This window comes from Mus pahari, chromosome 21 (genome assembly GCF_900095145.1).
Source record: "Mus pahari chromosome 21, PAHARI_EIJ_v1.1, whole genome shotgun sequence".
In the NCBI taxonomy this organism is placed as follows: domain Eukaryota; kingdom Metazoa; phylum Chordata; class Mammalia; order Rodentia; family Muridae; genus Mus; species Mus pahari.
In genome coordinates this window covers 41,510,066-41,521,947 of record NC_034610.1, presented here as the reverse complement: position 1 = coordinate 41,521,947, position 11,882 = coordinate 41,510,066, and the positions used below count along the sequence as shown (strand labels likewise).

General features: G+C 39.9%; 1 protein-coding gene across 3 annotated transcripts in view; it reads left to right on the top strand.

Annotated features, from left to right (window-relative positions):
• Heca (hdc homolog, cell cycle regulator) overlaps positions 1-9,361 on the top strand; it is a 45,582-nt gene extending 36,221 nt beyond the window's left edge. For 2 of the 3 annotated variants that reach the window (XM_021221180.2, XM_029533063.1), the window contains exons 3-4: positions 571-725; positions 6,056-9,361. In XM_021221180.2, coding sequence (XP_021076839.1) covers positions 571-725; positions 6,056-6,220 — 320 coding nt within the window. In that variant the 3' untranslated portion in view covers positions 6,221-9,361. The remainder of the gene's footprint in view (positions 1-570; positions 726-6,055) is intronic. The other variant, XM_029533064.1, reaches the window with a different exon arrangement.
• Positions 9,362-11,882: the final 2,521 nt, after the last annotated feature.

Genomic DNA, 11,882 nt, shown 5'->3' with positions numbered 1-11,882 from the left:
TTTTTTGGTTTTTCGAGACAGGGTTTCTCTGTATAGCTCTGGCTGTCCTGGAACTCACTTGGTAGACCAAGCTGGCCTCAAACTCAGAAATCCACCTGCTTCTGCCTCCCGAGTGCTGGGATTAAAGGCCTGCGCCACCAGGCCCGGCTAGCAGTATTGCTGTTAACACATGGCCCAGGAACATTCTAGACATACTTACCAATTTGAATGCTTACCCTTTCATATATTTGGATGACCTCTTTTATAAACATTAAGTGCTAGATAAACAGTGAAGAAATTGAGGTTGTGACTTATTAAAAGCTCAGTAAATATTATGTTGAATTTGTATCACTAGTAATATATAATTCTAGTTCATAAATTAGCTGTGGTGATAGCTGAGCAGTTTTGGGATTGAGGACTGTTAACATAGTAATTGTGACTTTTGTAAAATTCTGGGCTGTCGATACCAAGACTGAAATATTTACTCAAATAAAATGTTTGCTTTTTGTTGATGATGGGGCTTTTAATCACCACTGGAGATAAAGTTGCTTTGCACCCTAGCCACCCTCACTCTGTGTTTTCTTTGTGCAGGGAGACTCATGCATCTGTATGCAGTGTGTGTGGACTGCCTGGAAGGGGTTCACAAGATAATCTGCATCAAGTGCAAGTCACGATGGGATGGCAGCTGGCACCAGCTGGGCACCATGTACACCTATGACATCCTGGCTGCCTCTCCCTGCTGTCAGGTTGGTATCAACTGAACTGAAGGTGTAGTAGATAACTATGGGCTTTGGTTACCAAGTTAACTTAGAGAGTTAAAGGCTGCTTTGTGGTTACTTTGAGTGTGAGGTGTGAGGGTTTGGTCAAGGTGTGTGTCTAAGAATAAAGAATTCAGGTAAGGTAAAATACCGTTTAGTCAAAGGGAAACACATACATACACATACACATACACATACACATACACATACACACAGAGAGAGGGGCATCGAAGTAGATTTGGAGTATTTGTTGTCTGTTAAATCAAAACTAAGATAAAACTGCAAAGCACCTTGCTTCCATTGAGACAGCATGAGAGTGCTCTCTGAGTATCTGCCGTTGGGTAGGTGGCCCGGGGGGGGTTAGATATCTGTGTATGGTTTCTTTAGTTTTCATTTTCTTTGCTTGTAATTTTCTCATTTTGTGAGATTAATTTGTACTACAAATCTGTAACAAAAGGTTTTAATTTAAACTGAAAAGCAAATTTTTTTTTCTAGAACAGAAAAAAAATTCACCAATTGTGTACTTTCTGTGAGATGTTTGCAAAACCCTAGCATCTCCCACTTAAGTTACATGACATTGACCAGAAAGCTTTATAATTCCTCAAGTGCTGGAAGCAGCACTATTCTTTCTGACTTGTAGGAAAGGAAAAGAGGAGGCGCTGACACAAAACCCCATTAAATAAGAAATAGAAACCAAAGCGATAAAGTCCCAAGGAATATCTGAATTTATTATTATTCAACATGCTTGAGGAAGAATTTATTACATATTTCCCTGGTGGGTGATTCTGGGTAGCAGAGACATTTTCTGCTAGCATTGTGTTAACCCTCTTTACAAATAATGAGTATTACACTTTGGTTACAACAGGAGTTTGTATCATTTCCATTGTAACTTGATTTTTAAAAAATATTATACTAGTATCAGTTTGATTAGTAGATGACCTGTTTCTGTTGAGTTCAAAGGCACAGACAGTAGTTCCCCTCTTTTTTGCTCATTTGGGTGTCCCCTCCCATTGATACCAGATAAGGCCCCTTCAGCTCCTTCAGTCCTTTCCCTAACTCCTCCATTGGGGTCCCTGTGCTCAGCCGGATGGTTGGCTACAAGCATCTGCATCTGTATTTGTATTGGTCAGGATCTGGCAGGGCCTCTCAGGAGACAGCTATATCAGGCTCCTGTCAGCAAGCACTTCTTGGCATTAGCAATAGTGTATTGGCTTGGTGTCTGCATGTGGGATGGATCTTCAGTCTCTGTTCCACTATTTGTCCCTGTATTTCCTTTATTTCAGGGTTACAATTTTGGAGCTAGGTGGGTGGCCCCATCTCTTAACCTGGGTTTGGGGGGTGGAATGCCTAACCTCTGGATATGGTTGCAACAGGTAGGCTAATGTCATCTCCATGGGGTCCTGAGAGGCTCTTGCTTTCCTGGCATCTGGGACTTTCTGGTTGCTACCCCCCCAGTTCCCCATCCCCCATTGCTACACATCTCTGTTGATTTCCTGACCCTCTGTACATCTCCTCCATCTCCTCCCATACCTGATTCTGCCCCTCTTTTTTCTCTCCCACTCCTCTCTTCCTCCAATTCTTTTCCACCCTCTACTTCCCTTGATTATATTGCTCCCCCTTCTAAGTAGGACTGAAGCATCCACTCTTTGGTCTTCCTTCCTCTTGATCTTCATGTGGCCCATGAGTTGTATCGTAGGTATTCCACAGTCCTTGTCTAATATCCACTTATCAGTGAGTACACACCATGTGTGTTCTTTTGTGACTGAGTTACCTCTCTCAGGGTGATGTTTTCTAGATCCATGAATTTGCCTGAAAATTTCTTGAAGCCATTGTTTTTAATAGGTGAGTAGTACTCCATTGTGTAAATGTACCACATTTTTTGTATCCATCCTTCTGTTAAGGAACATATGGGTTGTTTCCAGCTATTATAAATATGGCTGCAATGAACATAGTGGAGCATGTGTCCTTATTACATGTTGGAGCATCTTCTAGGTATATGCCCAGGAGTGGTATAACTGATTTCAAATTTCTGAGGAACAACCAGACTGATTTCCAGGGTGGTACAACCAGCTTGCAATCCTACTAGCAATAGAGGAGTGTTCCTCTTTCTCCACAACCTTGCCAGTGTCTGCTGTCACCTGAGTTTTTGATCTGACTGGTGTGAGGCAGGATCTCAGTATCCTTTTGATTTGCATTTCCCTGATGATTAAGGATGCTGAACTTTTCTTTAGGTACTTATATTAAGGAATAGAGATTGCTGCTTCCTATTATTTTTGTTCTTAGAGGTGGAATTATGTTTGTGTGGCCATCTTCTTTTGGGTTTGTTGAAGGAAGATTACTTTCTTTCTTTTTCTAGGGTGTAGTTTCCCTTTTTGTGTTTTCCATCTGTTATCCTTTCTAGGGTTGGATTTGTGGAGAGATATTGTGTAAATTTGGTTTTGTCATGGAATATCCTGGTTTCTCCATCTATGGTAATTGAGTTTTGCTGGCTATAGTAGCTTTGGCTGGCATTTGTGTTCTCTTAAGGACTGTATGGCATTTGCCCAGCATCTTCTGGCTTTCATTGTCTCTGGTGAGAAGTCTGGAGTAATTCTAATAGGCCTGCCTTTATATTTTACTTGACCCTTTTCCCTTACTGCTTTCAATATTCTTTCTTTATTTAGTGCATTTGGTGTTTTGATTATTTTGTGACAGGAGGAATTTCTTTTATGGTCCCATGTTTATGGGCATCTATTTCTTTAAGTTAGGGGTGATTTCTTCTATAATTTTGTTGAAGATATTTACTGGCCCTTTAAGTTGGGAATCTTTCTCTCTCTTCTATGCCTATTGTCCTTAGGTTTGGCCTTCTCTCTTGTGCCCTGGATTTCATGGATGTTTTGGGTTGGCAGCTTTTTACTTTTTTTGTATTTTCTTTGACTGTTGTGTCAATGTTTTCTATGGTATCTTCTGCACCTGAGATTCTCTCTTCTATCTCTTGTATTCTGTTGGTGATGCTTGTGTCTATGACTCCTGATCTCTTTCCTAGGTTTTCTAACTCCAGGGTTGTCTCCCTTTGTGATTTTTTTTTTTATTGTTTCTATTTTCATTTTTAGATCCTGCATGGTTTTGTTCAATCCCTTCACCTGTTTGGTTGTGTTTTCCTGTAATTCTTTAAGGGATTTTTGTGTTTGCTCTTTAAGGGCTTCTACCTATTTACCTGTGTTCTCCTGTATTTCTTTAAGGGAGTTAAGTCCTTCTTAAAGTCCTCTATCATCATAATGAGATGCGATTTTAAATCAGAGTCTTGCTTTTATGATGTGTTGGAGTAGCCAGGGCTTACTGTAGTGGGTAGGTTCTGGTTATTTTAAGTGGCCTTGGTTTCTTTTGCTTATGTTCTTGCACTTGCCTCTCACCATCTGGTTATCTGTGGTGTTAGCTGGTCTTGCTGTCTCTTACTGTGGCTTGTCCCTAAGCCTGTATGTCAGCACTCCTGGGAGACTCGCTTTCTCCAGGTGGAATTTGTGTATGGAGAACTGTGGCACAGGTTCAGCTCTGGGCACAGATGGAATCCAGAAAGATCTTGTCCCCAGCTGCTTCTCAGTTCCTATGTCCTCACGAGGGCTCCGGGCTGGTCCCTCTTGGGCCAGGTATTTGAACAGGAGTAGTGGTCTCACCTGTGCTCTCAGGTGTGTCAGCTCTCCTGGAAGACCAGCTCTCTCCAGGTGGGATTTGGGTATGGAGAGCTATGGCACAAACCGGAAGACCTTAGTCTCCTGTTCTGGTGGTGGTCTGACCACATTTCCAGATTCCAGATTAGCCTTGATTGAGTTACTGTAGTCTTTCAGTTACTCACTGTCATGCTTTATGTTACTGCTGTACTTAGTGTCCATTTGTAAGATGATAGAAACCAAAGGAAGTGTGGTGCCTTTTCTGTGTACATAGATGATGTAGCAGGAGGGTTAGCCTTTATGGAAGTGAGGACATGAACAAAGATTTGGGCTACATTAAAGCTCATGGCATCTCAGTATTGCATGGGACCTTGCAGAGCTCATTCAGCTTTCTGAATGGATGCTTATAATGGATGATTCAAGGTTTTGAAAGTTTTCCCCAGATCTGCATAAATCATGTCACAGCTGTGACTAGAACATGTGATTCCTATTCTGGTGTTCTTTCTACTTGTCGGTAGTGACATTTCTATGTATTCAGTTAGAAATACAGACTGGCATCTTGCCCACCAGCCCTTTTGTCCACAATGTATGTTCATTCCTGAAACTGATATATGCCAAGATTATATTTTCTGCCCCTCAACTGAAACAGAAAACCTGTTTGATTACTCTTATTATTATTATTATTTATTATTAAACAATTGAAAATATTCACTGTGAAGATACATGTTGTAGACAGTTCTCAAGTATTCAGGAAACTCTTCAAATAAGTCTGAGCCAACAATAAGTAGTATTTGGTTATCAAAAAAGAATAGAGCTTTCCTGAAGCCTCAGAGGGATGAAGTAGTTAAATGAAAGTGCATTTTAGGTTTTAGAAAGAGCGTGTGTAGGTGAAGTGTGCACCTTGGAGCACATTTAGTTTAAATCCCAGCTGTTCAGCTTTCTGTTTCCTTGGGCTTGGTATTTATCAGTGTGTGCCCCTTTCATCACCTGAAATGCAGATTTTGCTCCTTCACAAGACAGCCTTGAAGACAGATTTGTTAGCACATTTTTAGGAAGGATCTAAATCAAGACTGTTTGATCTGCAATTTCTGCCTATCTGCTTCCCACCCAGATCTGTTGCTGAAGTGCTGCAGGATTGTGCTGTTAGAGGCACAGGCACAGGTGAAGATGTCATGTGATAGTGAGTTCCAGAGTCTCAAGATACACAACACTCTTGCCTGGATTGCCCATTCTGTTTGGGTATTTTTAGGGAGATTTTACTTTTATATCAAAGAAAACTGTCATATAGACACAAAGGAAAGTGTATATGGGCTTTTGAAATAAACCCAGACTCTTCAGGAAAGTTTTTTATGTAGTTCAGGTGCAAGGAGCCAATTCAGCCAGGGAGCTAGTGATTGCTGTTAGGTAACTCTGTTGGTGATGTTTAGGTAGTAGTACCCTTTAGAATCTCCTCATTGATAGGCACCTCATATTAAGAGAGAAACTGGGAGACTGTAGTCTTTAGAAGGATGACGACGAATGCCAGAATATGCATCTTAGATGTACATGCCTTGATTCTGCTAATAATGGAGATGCTTCGCTGCATCGCAGTCAGTTCCCAGCAGTTTGATTAGGTGGCTTTTGACTATGTTGGGTAGCCAGTATTGTGGCTTATGATGTCTGTTTCCCCAGGCCCGTCTGAATTGCAAGCATTGTGGCAAGCCTGTGATCGACGTACGGATCGGGATGCAGTACTTCTCTGAGTACAGCAATGTCCAGCAGTGTCCACACTGTGGGAACCTGGACTACCATTTCGTGAAGCCATTCTCTTCCTTCAAAGTTCTCGAAGCTTATTGATGAAAGCTTTTCTTTAGTAATAGCTATTTTATTGATATTATTACTTTACTACATATCTTTTATAGGGGAACATTCTGTGACATTAATTTCTTTTCTAATTTGAAGCAGGGTTTACTTTGTATATTTGTGCCACTAAAATGGGGACTGCGTCTTGCCCTTTCCTGATTCCCAAATGTCAGCGTGTGGGTAAGCCTGGAGGCCAGATGGGAAATTGTACAGATTTTGGTAGGGTTTTGGTTTATGCAGAGACTCTGATGGAGTTCTAGGTAGTAGGAAGAATGGGTGCCATTTAGGGGTGGGAATCGGGCTAAACTAGAGGTGTGGTAGGAGTTGGGAGGAGCTTTTACTAATACGTTAGCTTTCTGGAGACTCACTGTTAGTTCTCTGGGCCTTGGGGAAAATAAATGACAGGTGAATGTACGTCTGAGCCTGGACAGCCAGGATTGTATTAGGCTGTCTGGACTCAGCCTGTTTCAGCACAGGTTGAGGTGCAATTTACTCCCACTGACAGGTGATTTGAGAGTAGAATTGAGTGCTCTTTCTTTGACTATTTGTGTAATTTAACAGTTTTCATACTGAAAATAATATCCAAATTATATGACACGGGAAAGCTGTTGCTGTGTAGGTGAGCTGAATCTAGCAGGGCTTGTGAAGCACATTTGGAAATGATGCATACTGAATCAGGCATGCACAAAGACAGACCTTGGTTATTTGAACTGTGTCTCTAGAGGTGGTCAGAGAGTCTGTGGAAAATCTGTACACTTGGTGGTTCTGATGGGCAGCATTTACAAGGTGCATTGCTGCAGTGCTTGCTGCCTGTTATCCAGATCTCGCAGGTAAACCTCTGGCCTGCCTGCTGTGCTGCAGAACCACCTGTGTCACACTTCCTTTTCAGTATATCTAGTGCCACATAGTCAGAACCAATCTGAAGAAGAAAGGGGAAATTTGTTAGAACGATGAAGAATAGTTTTTATTCTTTTAAAAGTAAGTTCAGTTTTGGGAGCAGTCATGCAAAAGAGCATATCTGAAAATAGATCATCCTAAAGATTCCCATGATCCCTCACTGTTGGTTAAACCAAAAGTCACATACAGACTCAAGTATTCCAAAACCAACCTCTGTGCAGGGGAATGTGGGAACTTAAATATGCTGAAGATCCGGCCTATACAATTAGAATTGGAGAATTACTTCTTATGAAGCAATTTGGTATCTTCAAGTATGATATAGAAGTATATATTAAAAGAATACTGAAATTTATCATTTATGACTAGGCAAATTTGAGGTTCATGTAAATATTTTACATCACTTTTTCGGTTTATGTTCCCTACACACATTGTCTAAGCATTATTGCCAGTGAGTTTAAAATTCTACTGCTTGGTGATTTGTTGGAAACAGTAGCATTAAGGAACCCAACTAAAACTCTTCATCTTTGGATGAATATTCTTCATCAGTTGGTTTGTTACTTATAGTTTGATGATCTGAAGTTTCACATCTGTAAAAACTTGCCTAGGACAAGCAGAAATCATTATTGGTCAAGTGGTATTTAATGCAATTACATGAGGTCTATATAACACAATACTTACAAATTTGTCTCCAAAGCACAAAGCTGTAATTATGAATTAGCTGTTTACCTATGAGTCTGTTGTACACTCAAGTTTAAAATTTTGGTAAGTTTCTATTCAAATTCATATTTGTCTTCATGTTTCTGATTCTTTTAAAATAAATAAAATACTTGTAATGCAGTTCTTTAACCTGTTGATGTTTTCTAGTAAAATTTCACTGTATTATTGTTCCAAAGTCACTCTATTCACTGCACCAAGTGAGTTCTTTAGGTTAAAAGATACTGTGGAGTTGTAAGCCACATTCTGTTCTTGTTCCTTAGATTGTTTTCTGCCCCTAAAAGGAAGAGGTTTGATTTCAGTTGGATAACATTTGCATTTGATGCTATGTTGATGCTAAAGTGAGGACTATGTATATAGTCTTATAAAGGAAGCATGAGCCCTGAACTCCAATACTTACATTTGCCTTTTCATGCATTCATTTCACTTTTGTCTGGAAGAAAAATTTGGCTGATTTGAGAAAAAAAATACAACTAAGCATACAATACTTGCTATAAAGGTAAATTTTACTTTGGAAATCTTCTGACCTTAATGTTTTCACCAGTCTTTGCCTGAACATGTTGATTAGAATTGGACTGTGTCAAGGATTATCATTTCTATTGTAGTTGTGATAGTAAAGGGGATCAGTCACCTCGGAGATCTCACTTCTGTTTCTGATGAGTCGTGTTCAGTAACTCATAGATTGACTAAGAATTTAAAGTGATTTTTTTTATCTACTTTAATATCTTTAGTCATTTATTTTTAAAGTGTTCCATACTTTGAGCAAATAAAACTGCTTCAGTTTTGACAAGCAAGTTTCTGATCATATTTTCTTCAGGCCATCTCCGCTCTCTGCTGTTTCTGATCACCTGGGAAGCACTTACAGAGGGACTTCTCCAACATCCTTTAATTTCCAGTTTTTGAAAAAGGATTCGTTTTTCTAAGTAAAAGAGATTTTCATACCTTTTTGGGAAAAATTAACTCACGAAGAAAGAGTTTTATATGTTTAAATGATAAAACTTAACAGACTGAGTCATAACATGCTAGACTACCAAGACTACCTTTCTGAGTTCTTCATGTCATCTTACAATACCAGTGCTTTTTGTGCAGTCTGCTTTGTGCCTGTTTTCTAACCTTGCTGATTTTCTGTTCAAGTCCTTGAAGCAGTTGTTGAGTAATTTTAGTTGGGAGGTTGGGGAAGAGGTGAGGAAAAAGTGCTTTTCTTTTTAGGGTGTGGTTCCCATGACAGGATGCTGCCTAACCTAGTTCATCTCCATACCTTGTTGACTTTATTGTTTTTTCAGGTAATTGAAAGAGAATATAATGAATGGACACCATGAAAATCAGCTCAAAAATATGTTGTTGTCTATAAAGATTTCTTGTCAAGATGTCTTGGATTGCACTTTTGTTGAGGGAAGCCAGTGTAAATACTTAAAGAATGTTGATAAAAATTGAAGCATTTGGGTTATGGAATCATGCGTGATGTTAGAAGGTCTCTGTATGTGAAAGGTGTGTATTAAGAATAATAAAATTTTAGAAACAAATATTAAACTTTGCTTTTTAGATTTTTGTTGGAAGTTTTTGAGAAATGGGGGATGTTTGGTAAGAAAAGATAGTAGAGAAGTAGAGATATTCTCAGAGTTTAAAAAAATTCCAGAAAGCCATTCCAAAAGTACTACTGCAACTAATCAAAAGTGAAAATTCCAGAGTAGCAAGATGGCTCAGTAAATAAAGGGACTTGTTATCACACTTTACAGCTTGACCCCCAGACCTCATATAGGGGAAGGAGAGAAGCAGCTCTAGAAAGCCGTCCTCTGACCAGAACATGTATGCTCTGGTGCATGCACATGTATGATAGATAAATGTGAAAAAAGAAAAAAAACAGGGAAAGGACCCGCAATTACAAATTCTTCACTGCTCACACACATATATCACATGTAAGCTTCTTTTACAGCAAAATAATAGCAAATCAGCCTTCCCCTTGTTTCATATGTATATTATAAAATTATTGTTCTGGTTATACATAGTTCTATGGTATAGAAAGTGTCAAAGAAAAATGTAAAAAGTGTGATTTTTGAAACACCCCAGCCCCCACTAGACATTGCCTTAGTTACTTTTCTATTGCTGTGAAGAGATACCATGACCAAGGCAACACTTATACAGGAAAGCATTTAATTAGGGACTTGAAAATAGTTTCAGAGGCTTAGTCCTGGTGGGGAGCATGGTTGCAATGCAAGCATGAGAGCTTTACATCCTGATTTGCAGGCAGAGAGATATACTGGGCCTTGCACAGGCTTTCAAAACCTCAAAGTTCACCCGCAGTGATATACTTTCTCCAACAAGGCCTCACCCAATCCTCATGTTTTCAAACAGTTCCATTCTCTAGTGACTAAACATTTAATTATATGAGCCTAGGAGGCTATTTTTTTCCTCAATTTATTCACTTTGCATCCTAACCGCACCCCCCCCATTCTTTCTCCATAGTCCCTCCCCCAGCTATCCTTCCTTTCACCTTTGAGAAGGGGGAGGTCACCTCCCATCTGAGTATCAACCAACCCTGACACCTGTCACTGCAGGACTAGGCACATCCTCTTCGACTGAAGCCAGACAAGGCAGTCCAGTTAGGGAAACAGGATCTACACACAGGCAAAAGAGTGAGGGACACTCCCCACTCCAGTTGTTGGGAAACTTGCATGAAGATCAAGCTGCAAATCTGCTACATACGTGCCGGTGGCCTAAAGACCACCTCTTGGTAAGTCCCACCTTTCAGCGTCTTAACACATTGATTTGGGGTGATGGATTCACACAGAGCAATCAGATTTGAAAACATCTAAGAAGCCAGGCGTGGTGGCACATGCCTCTAATCCCAGCACTCGGGAGGCAGAGGCAAGTGGATTTCTGAGTTCGAGGCCAGCCTGGTCTACAAAGTGAGTTCCAGGACAGCCAGGGCTACACAGAGAAACCCTGTCTTGAAAAATCGAAAAAGAAAAAAAAAAAAAATCTAAGTAGTTTTAGTGGGGAGGAAAGGAAAAAAATACTTGAAATAATTGTGACAGCCAGTCCCACAAGATCCAGAGGAAGCTCCACTTTAAGACACTCTTACCACGCCCAGGATCATAGCATCAGAGGTGAGGAGGACATGACAACTGTCCCAACACCACCAGAAATAACTGGGACCAGATGGATCATGGGACACAGGAACTGGTACTTTGAGAAAATCAACAAGAAAGATAAACCCTTTGCCAGACAAACCAAAGGGTAGAGACAGTATCCAAATTAATCAAATCAGAAGTGAAAAGTGAGAGATGATAATTCAAAAATTCAAAAAATCATCAGATCCTAGTACAAAAGTTTATACTCAACAAAATTGGAAAATCTGGATGAAGTGGACAATTGTCGAGACAGAAGATGGGTGCCAAAGTTAAAACTGGATCAGATAAACCATCTAAACAGTCCCATAATCCCTAAAGAAATAGAAGCAGCCATTAATAGTCTCCCAACCACCCCCCCCCCAAAAAAAAGTCCAGGTCTAGATGGGTTTAGTGGAGAATTCTATAGACCTTCAATGAAGACCTAATACCAATACTCTTCAAACTGTCCCACAAAATAGAAATAGAAGGAGCACTACCCAATTGGTTCTATAAGGCCACAATTATGCTGATACCTAAACCACACAAAGACCCATCAAAGAAACAGAACTTCAGACCAATTTCCCTTATGAACATAGATGCAAAAATACTAAAATTCTTGCCAACCAAATCTAAGTACACATTGAAAGGATCATTCACCATGAAGATATGGGCACAGGGAAAAAAATTCTTTAACAGAACAGCAATGGCTTGTGCTGTAAAATCAAGAATTGACAAATGGGACCCCATAAAATTGCAAAGCTTCTATAAGGCAAAAGACACTATCAGCAAGACAAAAGGGCCACCAACAGATTGGGAAAGGATTTTTAGCAATCCTAAATCTGATAGAGGACTAATATCCAATATATAAAAAGAGCTCAAGAAGCTGGACTCCAGAAATTCAAATAACCCCATTAAAAATGGGGTACAGAGCTAAA